This window comes from Thalia democratica, chromosome 8, assembly GCF_965202585.1.
Source record: "Thalia democratica chromosome 8, ktThaDemo2.hap1.1, whole genome shotgun sequence".
Classification (NCBI taxonomy): domain Eukaryota; kingdom Metazoa; phylum Chordata; class Thaliacea; order Salpida; family Salpidae; genus Thalia; species Thalia democratica.
The window spans coordinates 55,970,346-55,990,491 of NC_139172.1; the positions used below are offsets into that span (position 1 = coordinate 55,970,346).

At 24.4% G+C, this 20,146-nt stretch overlaps 1 protein-coding gene across 1 annotated transcript; it reads left to right on the forward strand.

Annotated features, from left to right (window-relative positions):
• The first annotated feature begins 572 nt into the window (after positions 1–572).
• LOC145842628 (serine palmitoyltransferase small subunit B-like) lies at positions 573–5,462 on the forward strand. The gene is made up of 3 exons (XM_082950103.1): positions 573–631; positions 2,540–2,620; positions 4,536–5,462. Exons 1-3 carry the CDS (start codon positions 583–585, stop codon positions 4,637–4,639), a joined length of 234 nt encoding a protein of 77 aa, XP_082806229.1. The 5' UTR covers positions 573–582; the 3' UTR covers positions 4,640–5,462.
• The last annotated feature ends 14,684 nt before the right edge of the window (positions 5,463–20,146 follow it).

Genomic DNA, 20,146 nt, shown 5'->3' on the forward strand with positions numbered 1-20,146 from the left:
TGTACTATTACAAGTGTTTTTTAAAAGGTTTGTTTTCGAATTGTCTTTCAAGATTATTATTTGAAACCTAATTACAAAGTTACAAAACTTTTTTGTTTAGTCAAATATAAAATTAGGTGTAATGAGTTTAACAACAAGATTAAAGTTTTAGATTATTTTAAAGATTAACAACAATGGTAGTAAATAATTTTAAAAACAATAGTTACCGACATTAAAAAAAAAAAACTATAAAGTATTTAGTTTTTAAGTTTCAAATATAAACAACCTCACTCGTAAATTTTTAAGGCAAACAATTGAAAAAGTAACTTACATTTAAAAAAAAACATTTAAGATTGTATTGCAATTTTGAAATATTTGATTATAATAGTATAGTTTCAATAAATGTTAAAGAAAATATACTTTTTTAGAAAAATTATTGAAAATGTGTTACAACTTTAAAATATTTGTTTAGAATAATATAGTTTCATCAAATGCAAACAAAAAATCATTTTAGAAAAGTTATTGAAATTGTGTTAAAGTTTTTAAATATCTGTTTAGATTGTAAATGTAAATAAAAATATATTTTCAGAAAAATTATTAAAAATGAGTTACAATTGGGAAACATTCGGGTCGAAGCCAACAACTTTTACAGGTTACTAAAATTATTTACTAACAAATATTGTTAGGAAACAATATAACATAAAACATAAATAATTCGATAATAGTAATATTATTTGTATAAAATTCAACATTGACAATGTTGTTATTATAGTTTTTGCATCTTATATGAAGTATTGAAGCATATTATGTTAGTTTTTGAAAACATTTACAAGCTACAAATGAAACTAGTATATCATAAATATTAATTAACAATATCTTAATACCTAAGATGTGTATCAACATATAAAATAATAATAAATAATAATCGTTTCCCAGGTTACATTAAAGTATGTTAATGTATAAAATAATAATAACTTTATAATATACCTTAAACGTATTTTAATATATCAAGTAACAAATATTTATGTTTTCTCAGATTACCTTGAATATATGCTAATATAAAAAATATTAATGAGTTGACAAGCTTTATTAAATGCACGTTAATATATAGTATAATAAATAATCATAACTACACTGGTTACTTGAGATGTAAGCTGGTAAAAAACAAAATATTTATTAATAAATTCTTAAGTTATATTAGATGAATGTTAATATATAAAATAATAATTAAGTATTAATAATTTAACAGGCTACTTGAGTTGGCTGTATTTTTATTTATGTTAAACAATATATTAAATAAATACTAATAATTTAACAGGCTACTTTAGATGGCTGTATTTTTATTTCAGTTGTACAATATATTAAATAAATACTAATAATTTAACAGGCTACTTTAGATGGCTGTATTTTTATTTCAGTTGTACAATATATTAAATAAATATTAATAATTTAACAGGCTACTTGAGTTGGCTGTATTTTTACTTCAGTTGTACAATATATTAAATAAATATTAATAATTTAACAGGCTACTTTAGATGGCTGTATTTTTATTTCAGTTGTACAATATATTAAATAAATATTAACAATTTAACATGCTACTTTAGATGGCTGTATTTTTATTTCTGTTGTACAATATATTAAATAAATATTAATAATTTAACATGCTACTTTAGATGGCTGTATTTTTATTTCAGTTGTACAATATATTAAATAAATATTAATAATTTAACAGGCTACTTGAGTTGGCTGTATTTTTATTTCAGTTGTACAATATATTAAATAAATATTAATAATTTAACATGCTACTTTAAATGGCTGTATTTTTATTTCAGTTGTACAACATATTAAATAAATAATAATAATTTAACAGGCTACTTTAGATGGCTGTACTTTTATTTCAGTTGTACAATATATTAAATAAATATTAATAATTTAACAGGTTACTTGAGGTGGCTGTATTTTTATTTTTGTTGTACAATATATTAAATAAATATTAATAATTTAACAGGCTACTTTAGATGGCTGTACTTTTATTTCAGTTGTACAATATATTAAATAAATATTAATAATTTAACAGGCTACTTGAGTTGGCTGTATTTTTATTTCTGTTGTACAATATATTAAATAAATATTAATAATTTAACAGGCTACTTTAGATGGCTGTACTTTTATTTCAGTTGTACAATATATTAAATAAATATTAATTTTTTAACAGGCTACTTTAGATGGCTGTATTTTTACTTCTGTTGTACAATATGTTAAATAAATATTAATAATTTAACAGGTTACTTGAGGTGGCTGTATTTTTATTTTTGTTGTACAATATATTAAATAAATATTAATAATTTAACAGGCTACTTGAGATGGCTGTATTTTTATTTCAGTTGTACAATATATTAAATAAATATTAACAATTTAACAGGCTACTTGAGATGGCTGTATTTTTATTTCAGTTGTACAATATATTAAATAAATATTAACAATTTAACAGGTTACTTGAGATGGGTGTACTTTTATTTTTGTTGTACAATATATTAAATAAATATTAATAATTTAACAGGCTACTTTAGATGGCTGTATTTTTACTTCTGTTGTACCACGGGTGCCTATCTACTTGAGCCTTGGGAGAGGAAGTTATTTAGTTAGTTTGTTTATTATAAAATTAAAATCGGACTAATCAGTGTTTGTAAAAACTTCAAAGTTAGTCTATTAAAAAACTTTTATAAATAAACAAATGTTTGAACAATATTGGTAGAGAAAACTACGTAGTTTATTTTGAAATAAAATTAACATTTAAAACAATCGGTGTTTGTAAAGTATTCACAAGTTATTGTGAAGTTAGTTGCATGTAGTAGTATTTAAAATTTTAATGGTAAGTTTTTCTATTATCACATAAAAAAGACAAAATTAAAAAAAAAATTATATTCTGAAGTTGCTTTAGCCTATTGGTTTTGCTTTTATTTTTTTAAAACAAAATGTCAATGAAAATTTTTTAGGTTTATTAAAAAATGAAAATAAACTGATACATAAAATTAGTAAGACAAAAATAGAAAACTTTACTTTAAAGATTTACGTTGGCTTAACTACACTTTGTAGATGTTTAATTTTTAATCGATTTAAAACAAAAAAGTTTATTTTAAGTTAACACAAAAAATCAAAAAACAAAATCATGTATTCTAACACTACTTTGTTAATTTTGTAAAATTTGACTTTGATGTACTTAATTTCAGTTAATTGATTTTGTATACATATAAAACAAAAAACAAACACATTTAATCAGAACTATAACAAGTTTAGATCAAGTACATACTTTTATTTTGATTAAAAATTTCTAGTACAATTATGTTTAATTAAATTAAAGATGTTTATTGAATGAAAATAACTCAATATAAACATTTAACTCAAAACAACAAAATTTATAACATAGTGCAAAAATCTATCTAGAAAACATATACAAGTTTAAATTGTACTTTTATTAATCAAACTAAATTTTTCTAACACATTTTACAATTTGAAATACAATTGTTCTTTATAATTTGTTTTTATTTTAAAATCAACTTCCTTTTTTTAATAAGCTTTAAAACTATACATTTTTTACCTTTGTTTTCATTAATTTGCAACTTATTAATGTTTAATCTTTAAGTTAATGTTGTTCACGAAACACAAAATTTTTAAAAACTGTACTTTAGATTTTTAAAACGTTTCAAGTACAAATAAAACGTAGTTTTTAATTCACACAAAGTTTATCTTATTTTACAAAATCAAATATTTTAAATACTTATTATGTTTCCAGCAAGTTGTAAGCATGTTGTTGTCTTAAAAATTATAAATTCTGTTTTAGTAGCTTTCTGGTAACTTCAAACCTTAAGTACCTTATCTAAGCTGAAAGAAACTTTCTTTTTAATTATACATTTTCAAAAATTTCTATTTGATTAAGTGTAGCAAAACTGTTGTTAACATTTTTTTAGATAATTTAGAAACGTTTTTTAACTTTCTCGTAATTTAAAGATAAAATACTTAAGCTAAACTTGAAATAATTTATGTCTTGTCAAATTATTTCTCTAAAACTTTTTTTCAGAAGAATAACTACATTAGCTACAGTAAAAACAACTGATTTTTAAATTATTACGCTAAAATCTTTATTTTTATAAAATCAAAATACCATAGCTACACTAAAAACAACTATTTTTTAAGTTATTTTGCTAAAACTTCTTTTTTTAACAGAAAAATAAACTACTTTAGATCCAGTGAAATAGTTCATTTTTTAAGTTATTTTGCAAAAAAAAAATTCAGACAAATAAACTACATATAACAGATAAACTACTATACATACAGTAAAAATAGTTGATTTTTTCAAGTTAATCTGCCTAACTTTTTTTTAGAAAAATAAATTACTTTAGCAACACAAATTTTGTTTTATGTTACATGAAACTTTTGTTTAAAATAATTTACAAAAATTTTAAATTATGTTTTAGCCTTATCGTATTTTAAACTTTAAATACTTAAGCTGCATTTAAAATGACATATATTTTTTAATTATTCAACTTTTTTTCCAGACTCTATTTTTTTTGCCTTCTGTCTTCTGATTGGCTACGCAGCTTACATTTTCATTCCACTCCAATATCGAGCTGCAATGAGATCTTACCACAACGAGTTCTGACGTTTCAGCTCCATATTCAAGAATTACATTTCAGTTCTATATTCAAAAACCACATTTTGATAATCTCACTTATGGTTTTGGTTTCATATTCGCACTTAGGTTTGAACTTGTTATTCACATTTAAATTTGAATTTGATATTTTAATATTGATATAATTTGATTTTTTTATTTGCACTTAAAAATAAAACTTGGCATTCACACTTGGACTTGAATTTTATTTTGAATTTTTAGCCCAAACTGCTAACTCTTAACAATTTGCCCTTATATACAACAACTGTTGAGAATGTTTTATTTGAATATTTGTCAAACTTATTGTGTAACTTCAACTAGTAAGTAGCATAGAACTCAGCTAAATAAATTGTTTTAAAAATTGTAAATGAGTACTAATTTGGATAAAATTTGATAGTTTAAAACCATCGGTTTACCTCAAAACGTTTATAGAAAATTTTCAATTACAGTTTATAAATAAAATATCGTTTTTTAAATTTTAAAGTGTCTCTCTTGTCTTTTTGAAACATGTCAAAATTTGAACTAGAGCCAATCTAATTTTAAAAATATGGTACTATCTAAATTGTCTTTCCAAACTACCTTTATCTAGTTTTCAACTTTCTGCAATATTTGTTTTGTTTAAATGTTTTATTTCGTTTATGCAAAATTTCATTAAAAAAAAATTTAAAAATTGTCTGAACACCGAAACAGCTGTTAAATTAAAGAATTAATAAATACTAAATAAGTTTTTATTTTTACTAGTTGACATGTTTAAACAAATAAGTTTGTATTTAAAAAATAAATGCGTTTAAATTTGCATTATTTTCCTAACTCATTAATTTGTACTATAAAAAAAACAGAAAAGTTTTTCATGCACTAAGACCAATAATTTTCAGCGTCTTTTTTTGTCATTCAATAAACTATATGGAAATGCTTTGCACTTATTTTTTAAAACAAAGAAAGCAAACTTACTTTTTGTACTATTTGTTGAAGTTTAATTTTTTATGATAGCTTTCAATTTAAACTTGCTGAGCTACAACGATTGTGCTTTTAACATTTCAAACAAGTTTAAAAAAATATTTTCCAAGTTTTTCAGTTTCTTGTTATTAATCTTAAGTACTTTTGTTTATTTTTTAAAAGTTGCCCGCAAAAATTGTAGAAAAACGGTATTTAATAGTTTTAAAGTGCATTCAACTAGTTAAATGCAATTCAGATATTAATTTATTTTTAATTGGCATAAAAAATTTATTTAGAGTTTAAAAAAAATATTTTACGGACTGTACAGAAAAGCAGTTTAATATTATTACTTTATAAACTACTACACAGTTCATTAACTTAAACTTTTTTTATTGAAAAAGTTTTAAAGGTACGTAAAATCTTTAAATTAAAATTTTTTTTAAACATTTTTGTGTAACTTTTACTAATTTACATTTTTGTTTTATAATATTTCAACATAAATGTTTAAAGTTTGTTAATGAGATAGTTTGAATAATTTTAAATTATGTTTAAAATTCTTTATATACCAAGTTATTTAATCATAAAAAAAATAAAATTAAATATTTAAAAATTTGAATTTTTTATAAGAAACTTCAAATTATATTAACTTAAAAAGTTTTTAAATATTTTTCTCCATAAGTATATAGAATTCTAAACCTGCAGTATAATAAAAATTTAAGTTTTACTGAATACTGACACTATGACATTTTTACATGTTCCGCTGAACTATTTGTATACTAGTTGTTTAGTACTAAGTATAAAAATTGATAAATCATATCAAGTATTATAAACCAATTGAATGAATTGTGGTAAATTGTAATTATAGCTATAAACTTACATTGTATGTTCTACCAAATTAATTGTGTAAAAGAATATCAATTACATTCGTATATAATTTAAAGAAAATTGTACAGTTTTGTTATAATTTGTAAATCCTATTGAGAATTTAAATGCTTTGTCAGTTAGAAATTTATGTTAGCTTTAAATGTTTGCTCTAAATTAACAACACAATAAAAAACGTTATGACAATATTTATTTAATGAATATAACAAAGATATAAGACTTAGTTTAATATAAACTCTATTGATGGAAGACGTAAAAAAAATAATTGGTTTGTTATATATTTTATTTAATAATTAGGTCATTTGATCTTTAATTTTATCTTTTTTAAGAAATGGGCTTTTTTATGTAGACTGAGTATAAAACTCTAACTTCAAATATCTAATGACTTTAATGCTTGTAATGTTAAGATACTTAAAATAATTAAATTGAAAAAACTACTATTAATAAAAAAGTTACACTTGAAGTCATAAAAAACTACATTACTCTTTTTTACAACTAAAGTTTTAATTTGTATTGCTAGAAGTTAAAACAACACTAGGCAATAATTTTTTGAAAATATTGGTCCTGTTAAAGTTTGATAATTACATGATTCTAAATCAAATTTATCTAAACAAAATTTGGTTTTAAATCTAAAGTATTAAAATGCTTGTTATTGTTTTACAAAATTTTGAAAATAACAAATTTTTACGCTTCTTTCTTCTTTTGTTGACACAGTTTTGTACTCACACTTTAAGGCAGGGTTGCTACAGTTTAAGAATTCTTAAATGTTTAACAATCTTAACAACTTAATAAACGCTTTTTAAATATCACGTTCGAGTGATTGTGTGGCGATACGCTCGAGTGATTGTGTGGCGATACGCTCGAGTGATTGTGTGGCGATACGGTTAAAATGAATTTTAGGGTGGGGGTGGGCAACGTACGACCATGCCAATAAAAAACAGGTTTGCTATTCATAATTCAGGTAGACTACATTTAAATTAGTTCAAAAATTGCCAACAACTTTTTAACTATTGTAAATCTGTCCAAGTTGAAACGTTTCGATGATTATTCACTAAATGTTCAGAAATGAACGATCTTCTCAACCGCTTTCAATGAAAAGATAAATAATAAATAAATATAGAACAAACAATAAAAAAATGTCCGCACTTCAGAACACATCCGTCAAGGTATAAAAGTGGAAAAATAAATTAACAAATGGCCACTTAGTTACTCGAGTATAAAATTATATGTTTCCAGAATGTTTATTCTGTTTTCATCTTTTTTTCTCGAGTTCTGACAACTCTGCATTGGAGTTACTACGATGAATAAGAAAATGTATGCAATTAAATAATTATTTCCGCTAGGTTGTGACAACAAGCGCATAACTTGCTTGCAAAGCTAAACTAAATTTTTTGTTAGTCTTGCTGTTATAATTGCTTAGATTAAATAACTTTTAAAATCAAATTAAATTTATAACATTCTTTAGACTTGAGTTTATTTTCAGATACAAAGTTTATACTATAAAAACAAACTAAATATATTGAAATATATAAACAATATATATGTATGTATTATAGCTCCTAACATATAGTTCTTATTTTTATTATGATATAGTTTATAGCACGACAATATGCGTTTGGTCCTAGAACCTGGTGCACGAAGAACATTTCTTTATTTAGTAGCACACCACTTGGATATTTACTTAACTAGTACTAAACTTTTTACTTAAAATAAAAGTTTGATTTGATTTTTATTGTATAGTTTTTGGTATTATTTTAATTAAGTGATTAATTGACAACTCACTTTTCTTACCTTTCAAAAGTTTTTATTGTATAATTTTAGTTTGTTTAATTAACAAGCTTTTTAAGCGAAATCTAGTTTGTCTAACAAGTTTTTAGAAAATCAAAATGTATAATTGTCGTATTTATATAAAATTAATACATGTGATTGTTTTTTCAACAATGAAATCTGTAATTATAAATATCATATTTAAAACTTTTTTTTTTCTTTAAGAACTTTTTAGTAACGATTTAATAGTGTTTATAAAACTACTTTAATGTTTTTTTATTATGAAAAACATAATTCGAGTTATATGATGTATTATGATCAGTTTTTTGATGTATTTCTGATAATTCAGTTTATTAAAGAAGTTATTTAAATAATTGAAAATATAAAGGCTTCAATAACAAAACAATAATATACGCCAATTAAAAACAGCCTTATTCACTACCAGTGTTTCATACTAATACTTTTAAAAATAAAAGATACAAGTATAGATTAGAAAAAATTAAAGAAATTTCTTTAAGTTTAAATTGATATTTCTAAATTAAGATAAGAAATTTAATGCCTTGATAGTTAAAATGTTTGTATTAATATATATTTTTTTATATCAAAATCTTATCCTAATTATAACCAAATTAATGGCTTAACGTATAAAAATAGTTATCTAAAGTTTATCTAAAGTTTTGTACAAATAAATTCAATTTTGTGTGAGTTTAATATGAAAATATAAAAACTTTTGGTAAATCCAACAAAGGTTGCTAGCTAAAATGATATGACAGAGCAAACTATTTTAATCTCATTTCATACTTAAAAGAGATAATTCTTAAAAGTTGCAGGCAAAATCTTCTAGAGAATAATGTTCGCTGATGAATAGTTTGAAAGCCTTCTGCGGGTCGCAGTTGTTATAAAGTGATTGCTGTAATTAATTTTTAACTTTAAGTTTCTTAAGTTAAGCAGTAATTATGAAACGTTTTATTGAAAGTTTTTATCTCAAAGACTTTTTTTTTTGTTTAAAAAACGTATGCTTTTACCTAACAAAGTCCTCGTGGGCCGCATAATTTTGTTTTGCGGGCCGCAGTCAGTACACTTGGGCTAGGCCGATAAAATTAAAATTTATAACAATTATTTTGTTTATCTTATTTTACTAGACATCAAACTAAAGCTAGCTAAAAATTATTTTAACAATTTTAAAACAAATTAATAACAAATTGTTGCTGCGCAACCGAATTCGTTCTGCGTGAGTGACTTCATCGTTGAACGAACTTAATAAGCAAGTTTGTGATCGTTTACAGAACTTTTATTTGTATTTAGTCAACAATCTAATATAAGAGTGGGCAACGTTTTTCAATAAACAGGCCGGATCTGGAAAAAGTTAAGTCTTTTGCGGGCCGGAGCACTTAGAATTACTGATTTACCGGATCCAGTATCTGGATCCAGCCGAAAAACGACTTTTTTAGGTCCGAATCCGACTGGATACTAAATTTAAGTCGAGATCCGGATCCGGTCGGATTTTAATTTAAATAAAAGTTTTGGATCCGGCCGGAATCTAATTTTATGGATACAGTTGATCACTTTTTTAAATCCTTCAAATTCACAAAATTTTCTCAAGTCTGATAACTTAAGATGTAGATTGAGACGTTTTAGATGTTTAAGAAATTTAGACATTGAAATTGGCAAAGGTACGTATGTAAAACATTATACTTAAAAAAACACTTTACTTAGTGTAATTTGGCAAAAAGATATTCCAACTAAGTTAGAACAACACAAAATATTAGGACAAAATGGTGTATTTATTAGTACACATTAATTTATAAAGTCATTTTTTAGCATGTTTTCAATGTCGAATTTTTACAGTTTTGTTTTGTAATAGTGTTATAGGAAGTTTTATAAATATTTTTTAATACTGACCCTTCGCGGGCCTGTCACTTCGCTCGCGGGCCGGTTATTTTCATTTGCATGCCGGATCCCATTAAAGTTTAAAAAACGGTCGGGGTCAGGTCATTTTCACTTTGTGGGCCGGATCCAGCCCGCGGGCCGTACGTTGCCCACTTCCCTATCTGATAGATTAGTTAAGTTTTTGTTAAATTGTATGTTTTACTCACCTATTCTAGATTACTTTACTATATTTAACTAAGTTTTTCAAATTATAAGTTAAACTTTTGTTTTTGAAAATAATAAACAATGTTTATCCAAACTAAATGAACTTTCTCAAACGTATTCTACACTTGAAGTTAATCATTCCGATAAACTAGTGCGTAATAAGTATAATGAAGCTTTGAAACAATTAAAAGATAATCCAAACATAGTACTTTGTAAAGCAGACAAAGAAAACATCATTGTAATTTAAATAAGGCTGATTATACAGAAAAATGATGGTAATTTTAAACGATAGTTCAAAAGTTTTAAAACAAATCGAAAAATTTGACAACACAAGTAAAATTGAAAACAGCATTCAGAGAAAACTGAGAAGTTGGTTTGTAAAGGGTCTAATATCAAAAGAAGTGTATGAATCAACCAGACCTATAGGCTCACAGCGCCCTAAGTTGTATGAACTCCCAAAAACACACAAAAAAGAAATTCCACTTAGACCCATTCTATCTATGACTAAATCACAAAAATCAAATTTATCTACCTTTTTATTTTTTATTTTATAACCAGTTTTAGAAAAATTCATAACTCACACAGTACCTGATTCTTTTAGTTTTGTTGATAAATCTAAAAGCTTAGATCTTTCCCAACCAAACAACTTTATGGTCTCGTTTGACATTAAAAGTTTGTTTAAAAACGTTCCACTTGATGAAGTGTTAAACATTTAGATCAGTTGTACATTTCTGACTTACTTCCGCCTCCTTTCCCAAGATCTGTTTGCAATGATATGCTATGTATGGCCACAAAAATTGTATAATTTAGTTTTAATAATCTCATGTTTCGTCAAATTGACGGCGTAGCGATAGAAAGCCCTTTAGGCCCTATTCTCGCTAACATTTTTGTCGGTTACTATGAAAATAGTCTTCTTTCATTAGACAACAGTAAGCCACTTGTGTATTATAGGTATGTCGATGATGTTTTTGCTATTTTTACTTCAAAAAACAATGTCAATAACTTTTTTACTTTGCTAAATAAGATGCACAAATGCATAGTTTTTACCATTGAATAAGAAGTTTCCGGTAAAATTCACTTCTTAGACATTAACATTACTAGAAACAGCAACAACACCTTTTCTACTTCTGTGTACAGAAAAGAAAATTTTAGTCCACACTACATTTCTTGGAATTCGTTTTGTCCCACCAAACAAAAATTGAAGATCATACAATGCATAACAAACAGAGCTATTAAAGTTTGCAAGAAGACAATTAAGGCAACTCAGTCCAAAATGAACCGCTCACCCTCTTTCGGCCCACATCCTTGCCCAGTACACCTCCGCCTTCCTTATAAGGGTGAAAACTCAATAAGACTGGCTAAGCAAGCTTCATTAGCTTTAAATCCACCTTTAACAGCGTTTCGCTACGTATTGTGTACAACACCAACCGCCCGCTTAACGGAATTGTGAAAGATGCCACACCTACCCATGATTTGAGTAATGTAGTATACATATTTAAATGTCATTGCGGAAATGACTACGTAGGTCGAACATCTCAACGTTTCCACGTCAGGCGAGAGCAGCATGTCACGAAAAAGCTAGAAAGGTTACTTTTTAATGACGACGTGAAGCCTAAAGGCGAACAGTCATCTATTCATCAGCACCTCCTCAACAACCCTGTTTGTGCCGAGAACTACCTGGAAAATAGGTTTGAAATCCTATCCCGAGCTAGAAACACCTACCATCTTTCAGTTCTAGAATCTTTGTTTATTAGAACTCGCGAGCCAAAAATTTGCAAACAAAGAGATTTTTACAATTTAAAACTTTATAAATAGCTTCTTTAGTAGTATTATTGTTATTGTTTTTGTCGTATTTTTTAATTTGCTTTTTATTTAATTTAGTTTCAGGTAAAAATTTCTACTACTTTAAATGTTTTTGTTTTACAATTTTGTCTTATAAATTACTTCAAATTACTTCAGTACAACTCAATTCTATTTTTCAAACTTTTTCTAAACAGACTTTTATACTTTATGACGTAACTATTTTTAGTTAGACTTTTCAAATTCACTGTATATAACTAAAATTACTCTACAATATTGTTAGTTTTTAGCAATATTATTCTGAGAAGAACTAAACGAAATTAATTAATAAACGTTTTTCGAAAATGAGTGAGATATGTTTAAACTTTTTAGTTAAAATCAGTACCAAAACCAAACTATTTGAAAATAATAAGACAATTAGAAAGTACTATCATAAAAGCAGTTTCTTAAAACTTCAAGTTTTTTTTTGCTATGTTTAAAGTAATATTAAGTATTTTTGTTTTTTAAAACATCATTATTAGTTTTATTCTAAAGTTATTTAAAGTAAACATGTCATGTTTTAAACATTTATTTCATAATATCTATTCATAACTTACAAAATTTTTGTGTTAGCAATTTTATGCTCACAAAAGCACTTAAACAGAAAAATGATAAATTTATAAACAAAAAAAAGTTTTGTTTTCATGTTTTATAGTTTATATGGTTTGAAACAAGTTAAAACAAGTAAAGAACAAAATAAAAAACATAAGAAAAGATTAACCAAAATAAACAGACTTATATTTTTTTCAGGAAGTTTATATTTTTTTTGTTAATCGGAATTTTTGGTTTATGATAAAAAAATACTAATCGAAATGGCAATAAAAATATTTTTATGAAAATAAAACTTGTTAATTACAAAGTTTTTTAGTACGAACACCCTACACGTAAGAAAAAATATTTAATTGATTATATATTAATATTACGAAAAAGCAACTAATATTCGTTTACTAAAGTTTCAACGTTTAACATGTTTCATCAGAAAAATATTTATTCATACATCAAACATTAAACATTTTTCAAAGACTCACACAAAAAACACATTATGACGTTTAAAAAAAAAGAGTAATTTTAGTTAGCTAGTTTTAAAAAAAACTTCTGTAGAAGTTAACTTATGTTTTGCCTTTTATTTATAGTTTTAGTTTGTTGCTATTTTGTTATTGACTAGTGTTTTTGTTCTTTTAAAATTCTTGTTGTGAAGATAGAGTTGCGGTCGTTCTTTTCTTTTATTTAGTGATAGCTCTCTTTTAATTAGTTAGATTTCATACTTTTCTAGGCTACATAAATGATATGTTTTGTTGTTTTTCGGTTTTGTTTTAGTTTTGCAGAGTATTTCCCATTTTAAATTATAGTAGATATAAACCATTAAAAAAATATTTTATGGGTTTTATTAACTTAATACTAAACTTTATTTAATTTTATACTTGTATTTTTAAACTTTTTATCCGATACTATGGACTTATTATTATTTTAAATATTTTTTATAAGAGTTTTAAATTTCGTTTGAATGCCTTTGATTAGAAGTTTTTCTTTTAATTTGGTTAAAACTTTTCTTAATGCTTAATTCGTTATGTAACTTACCTTTACAACAGCTTGTTTATCAAACAACGTTTTAAAATTCTAGTTATATTTGAAGATTTAACTTTTATGTTGGGACATCTTACTTTAAGTTACACTTTAAAAGTTAAAAATAAAAAAGTGAATGAATTTAAACCTTGATAAAAACAAAAAAGTATTACTAGTTATTTTACTGAGCTTTAAAAAAGCATTGAGATGTAAAAGGAGCTTAAAATAAAATTAAAAATCCCTTAAACCGAAACTAAAACCCACTATAAAAATTGAAGTGTTTTAAAAAAGTATCCGCTAGAGTAAGTCACTAAGAACTAAGAATTCAAAATAATACAATGTCTTACTTTTATTAACAATTGTTTTAAAAAGCTAGGATTATCTTAAAATTGCTTTATATAAATTATATAAAAAACTAAGCTATTTTTGTTTAAATATCTTAACTTTACCCAATTACCAAAAACTTATTTAAAACAACATTTTAATATATTAATAGTTAAAGTAAGTTTTTAAACTTCTAGAAAAATTAATAGTTGTAACTACAAATGGTCAAAAGTTTTAACAGAAAAATTTACAAAGAATTATAATAAAAAGTAGTAACAAACACAAAATTATTTTTTATTTAATTGTGTAGAGAAAATGCAGTACTTATGTACTTCTTACACTTATGCATATCTTTTTAAATTTAATATAGTTTAAAAAAGGTTCTATATGTGTTAGTATTTATATTTAAATAAAAAATAACTATACAAAGTTAAGCATACATTAAAAAGTCAACTCTTTTTTTGATTAAAATTTATATGCATTAAAGTTAAATAAAACTACTTTAAGCTCATTACAAAACAATATAATTTTCACACTAATGAAAGAGCATAAAAGTCTTACAAGACTTCATAGTATTTTTAAAAAGTGTATATGCTTGTATAAAAAGATTTAAAAAGTTAATTCAATTGTTTTTGACACACTACAGTAATAATTGTAACGTTAAGTTATTAAATTTTTACATTTAGTATAAACTTTTTTTTCTGCTGTAAGTAAATTATAAATTCTTTTTTACAAGTTAAAAAATTTGGTGCTTAAAAACAATAAATTCAAAGTAGAAACAATATCTGAAGTTCAAAAACAAAGAATTAAAAGCGAAGTTTAAACAAAATATTTAATAAAAATTCATTTTAGTATAAAATTCTGTAGATAACTACAGATGATATAATATTTATAAAATACGTAAAAAAGCAAACTAAGTTATAAAGTGTTTCATTGTTTTTGTTTAAACGGATCTATGTTAGTTCTAGTAACATAGAACCAAAACTGTAATATTGTCTAAATACTGCAAAGTTGATACACATTTTTAAATAATTAAAATTATCATAGTTACCGTTTTAGTTAAAATCAATGAAAAATAATAGTTCTTTTTGTATGTATAAGTTGTATCATGTAGTAGAAATTTATATACTGAAACTATCTTAATAGATTTTTTATAACATTAAACTTTAATATCATATATTTACAACTTTTTTGTTCTATTCTAAAGAAATATTAGTTACAACAAAAGTTTGTAATATTTTTTATAAATAAAGCTCAATAACTTAATTTAAAAATAGTTTTGAAAAAACGTTAAATGTTAGCGAATTCTCTTACAACTTGTTCAGAAGTTATTGGAAAGTTTTCATTGAATAGTACATTTGCGACCCAAATCGTCATATCTCCTGTTCAAATTATATGACAATAAATAATTGATATTTAGAATGAAAAAATTATTTGCTAAATTAGAACAAGTTTTTAGTGAACAAGGTTTCTATTTTATTATTTAATTTGGACAGAATAATTAACTAAATTAATTGATAATAATTTTTGAAGTAAAAGTTACATATCTTGAGAAAATAAAGGGGAGGGGTGTGACTAGTAAAAGGGAATAAGGGGAAACATTAGATAATTAAGACAATAACAATAGATATTCTGCGGTTTGGGGGTGGTATTTTTCAGTTTCTGAATAAGGTGAAATTCTGCCAAGCAGTTTAGAAAATCCTTTATAAACCCATTTATTTACATATTTTTCATATTTACATCTAATCTTGAAGATATGAGAGCTTTTTAAAAGCTAGTTGTTTTTTTTTTATTTAAATACAAAAGTTGAGTTTGATTAATAAATAAAAAACTGATTAGTAAATAATCAAAACAATATAACACAACTTAGTTATGAATATTAGTTAATAAAATTTATGTAAGTGTTTAACAAAAGTTAACTTAATAAATATTATAAACAAACCGATTAGTAAATATTGTTGGTTGTCCTTTTATTAGTTTTGCTTCAAGTATTGTTTCAAATTGATATACTACTACTATATCAGCTTCTACTTCAATTGTTATCTGTAATTTAGATAATTTTTAAAACAAAAAGTACAGTAAGCTTGTGGTAAAAGTTATTTTAGTTCGCAAACAAATACTAATAGTTTAGTTATAAAACGATAAATAAAACAACTAACTTCATTAGAAATTATATTTTGTGTTTTTAAGCTTCTGATTTTTTTATAAATTTTTGCACAAATATTTTTCTTATCTTTTTCACTGAGCGAAACATGAAACTTAATACAAATTTTTCTAATTTCGATTTTATTTGTGAAATCAAACAAATTTGTAAATAATTCTTCATCGTATTCATCTACATAAATCATTTTCAACAACTCAACCTATTTGTTTATCAGAAATTTTTTATTGTACTCATTAACATAAACTCATAAAATCAACTTGCAGTCCATTTTAACTTATTTAAACCTTTATATATAATTTCTTAAAAAATATCGACTCGTTTTTGAAATTTTTAAATTAGAGTCAACAGAATATTATTATAAAAACTTTTGACACAATTTTTTTTGAAAATTTTTATTTTTCATTTTCACTGTCATACAACATGATGCGATTTGGAAAAATAATATTCAAGCAAAAAAACAAACTTTAATATTTGAGTTTGATAACGTATTTTCCATGTCGTTTGAATTTAAATCACCAGCATCCAACTCATATATTTGACTCACAAACTTCTTGATAAATATTATATCACTAGTAATTCGGTCATGTTTGGTACGAATACAAAACTTGTGATTTTGAAGACTTTCTTTCAATTGATTTATTATTATCGAATTTGTTATTTCATTGAAATCACTTCTGATTACAGGTGAATGATTATCTGCATATACAAAATATTTTATTGATTACGTGATAAACTCGTATTTTGTTTATTATCAATTAAAATTTTATAAAAAAGTAAAAAGAGTATAAATAATTATATATGAAACTTACTAGAACATAATTATAATTTATAACCAAGAAAGTAAGTCTGCTAAATCGGTAAAAAAATACTAAATCCTTTTAACTTAAACTCGTTAGATAAACTCTGTATTTAATTTAAAAACAAGTTTAAGTCGAATGTTGTAACATAAAAGTTTGTCGGTGTAAAAATACTAAAATTAACAAAAAATTGTAATCATTTAAAGATACTTTACCAGTAAACCGCAAATACCATTCTAATAACTATTTACTAAAAAGTTTTGTGTAGAGAATAAAATATTTTTCAAATTAGGTTTGTATTGAAGTTTGAAAAATGTTCTTAAAAAAATAAAAAACTTATCGAATTAAACATAAAAACTTTTTGAGAAAAATTTACGAAACATATAAACAAAACTGTACAAATTTACTAACTAAAAAAATGTATTTTTGGTTTATGACAACCGATGATATGCTCTGTTGATTTTTCAATTAATTTTGATTTCTTTATTTCTATTTGTTCTGAATCTGTTAAAAATTTGTATAAATTTTAAAACATAAAATACTATTACAGTTTTATTTAAATTTTGGTTTTCAAATTGCTTTACTACAACGAAGCTATTCAAAAAACTTTAAAGTTTTCTGTTTGTTTTAAAACAAATTAACTTGTATTATAAGTTTTAAACTATACTTACATAAAAAAAATATTTAACAAATAAAGTTATTTTTTAAGTAAAATTAAATGTTTATTAGGCTAAAATAAAATTTGATGTTTTTGTTGTTAAATAAAACAAAAAGTTAACATACTAATGTAGTAAAATATGCGGTTAATGTAAATTAAAATATTTAGTACAGTATTAAAACTAACCAAATTGCAGAATGTTGGTATTGGATATTGCGAATATACGAATAACTTGAAATTCATCATTTCTTCCAATTGTATTGCCATCTACATCAAGCTTGGGAAATATTAGTTTTAAAAATTCATCAAATTGCTCGATGGACAAGTGTAACCATGCATATCGGCTTGTTAAATATTCCTATTAAAATACTAAATTTTTATAAATCTAAACGCTATCTTTAAATTATTTTTTAAAGTTCCTAGCTATTTTTGTTAATTTGTTTTTCTTTATTTTTTTAGTATTCATTAAGTATCAAAAAGTAAAACGATGGTTAATTTATCGGTCTTTTTAATCGTTTCTAAAACTTTAGCTATAAATACTCAATACAGTATTTCTAATGTGAATATTAAACAGTTTTTAAGGAAATTTTGATAACTAAGTTAGTATAATTTAAGAAAATTATTTCATAAGTTGTTAGTAAATACTTAAAGGTAATACAACTGACTGTTTTTTTAACTTCTCTGTTTATTTAAACAATTGAAGTAAAATATTAGAAAAACTTTTAGATAACTTATTATTACGTAAGAAAAATTTATTTAACTAACTTGTATACTTTGGTGAGCGAAATAGAAAAGGCTTGGACCTACTAATGCAGAGCTAGCTTTGGTATGCACACCTATCATGAGATCTTGGACCTCATTTGGTGTGATTTGGCATTCCAAAAGATCTTCCTGCGTGATTACAACCGAACGTTCTATAGTCTTTTTGTAAGCAAGTTTTGAGAGTTTTGTCATTACTACATCTCCGTCTAGCTGGCTGCCCTTATGAGCGCAACATTGTAGACGATTAAGAAGCTCATCAAACAGACTGGCTGTTGATTCAACGACTTTCCAAATTTCATCACCAACTATTTCGTACAAATGACAAAATAATCTTAAAAACAAAGGACAAAAAGTTAACTGCTGGATTTTTGGAGACTTTTCTAAAAGTTTTTTTATGATTTTGTCAACATCTTCAGTTTTAATATAGAAACGAAACAGTTTTTTCATATCGCCTTCAGATAGATCATCAAGATATAAAACATAGTTTGGTCGCATTTGTTTTTCTAAGTTTAAGATTGTATGCGGTCTTGATGTTAGAATAAGCCGTATTTTAGGAAATACCTTTCTTGCCAGTATCAAATACAATAACTCAGAAGCTAAGTACTTTTTGTGAAAATTTATTTCTGCAGGAGCTTTACAGTTCTGTAAAGAAAATCTGGCCTGGTCCAAACCATCCAGAACTATGGTTATTTTGTGTTGGTTGGCTAATAACCAGGCAAAAGCTACATTCAGTTGGTTTTCAGTACACTTAATATCACTTGAAAAATAGAATAACCCTAAAGTGAAAATAAGATGTTTCAAATCAATTGGTTTTTTAGGATCGATGAAAGCAAGGGGAACAAAAAACGAATAATTATTGTTTTGAAATGTTGACAAAACCACTCTTTTACTCAGAGTAGTTTTTCCTGCACCAGCTGGGCCTATTATCAAGATATATGGGTTTGGACTGTTTCTTAACTGTTTACTAGTATTGTTTGATGGTTGGTTTTGGATTCCATTATATCTGTAAATTTATTACTTTTTTTACAATACGAGCTTAATTATGTGTTTTGATAGTAATTATAGTTTAATCAACTGTGGGTTTAATTTTTGATTAAGTAGAAACAGTTACTTTTATTACAATTAAAATAAAAAGATTTTAATAAATTTTTCAAATAACTCTTTAATAATTTTACTTTACAAGTAATTTCATAAATTTGTTATTTATTGTTAATTAAATAATTAATTTGCTTTATACTACATTTTAAACTTTAAAGATTTGAAAGATTAACGAACATAAACACAAGTCAATAAGAAAACATAGTGCATAGAACAAGCTTTAATTTATTTTTAATTGGTTTATAAATTTTAGTTTAATTTTTAACAGTTAAAATCCTTAAAGTGGTAGTATAAAATAAACAATACGTTGTCATATGAAGAAGAATTTGAAATTTACTAACCCTACAACATCATCAAATTGAACTTTTTCAGCATTTGCGTAAGCACTTCTTTGTTCTTCAAGAACTCGATACGTTCCATCTGTGAAAGCTGTATTCCTTCTGAAGTGATTTTTACTATACTTGATAATCGGATGAACTATTGGCACATCTTGACTCATCTGAACAGTGTCAGGTTTTCCCATCGGATCACTAAGAATACCACAATTCTTCTGTAGAACCTCTTTCATTTGTAGTATCAAACATCCAGCTGAAAAATAAAAACTTGTTTAAAAA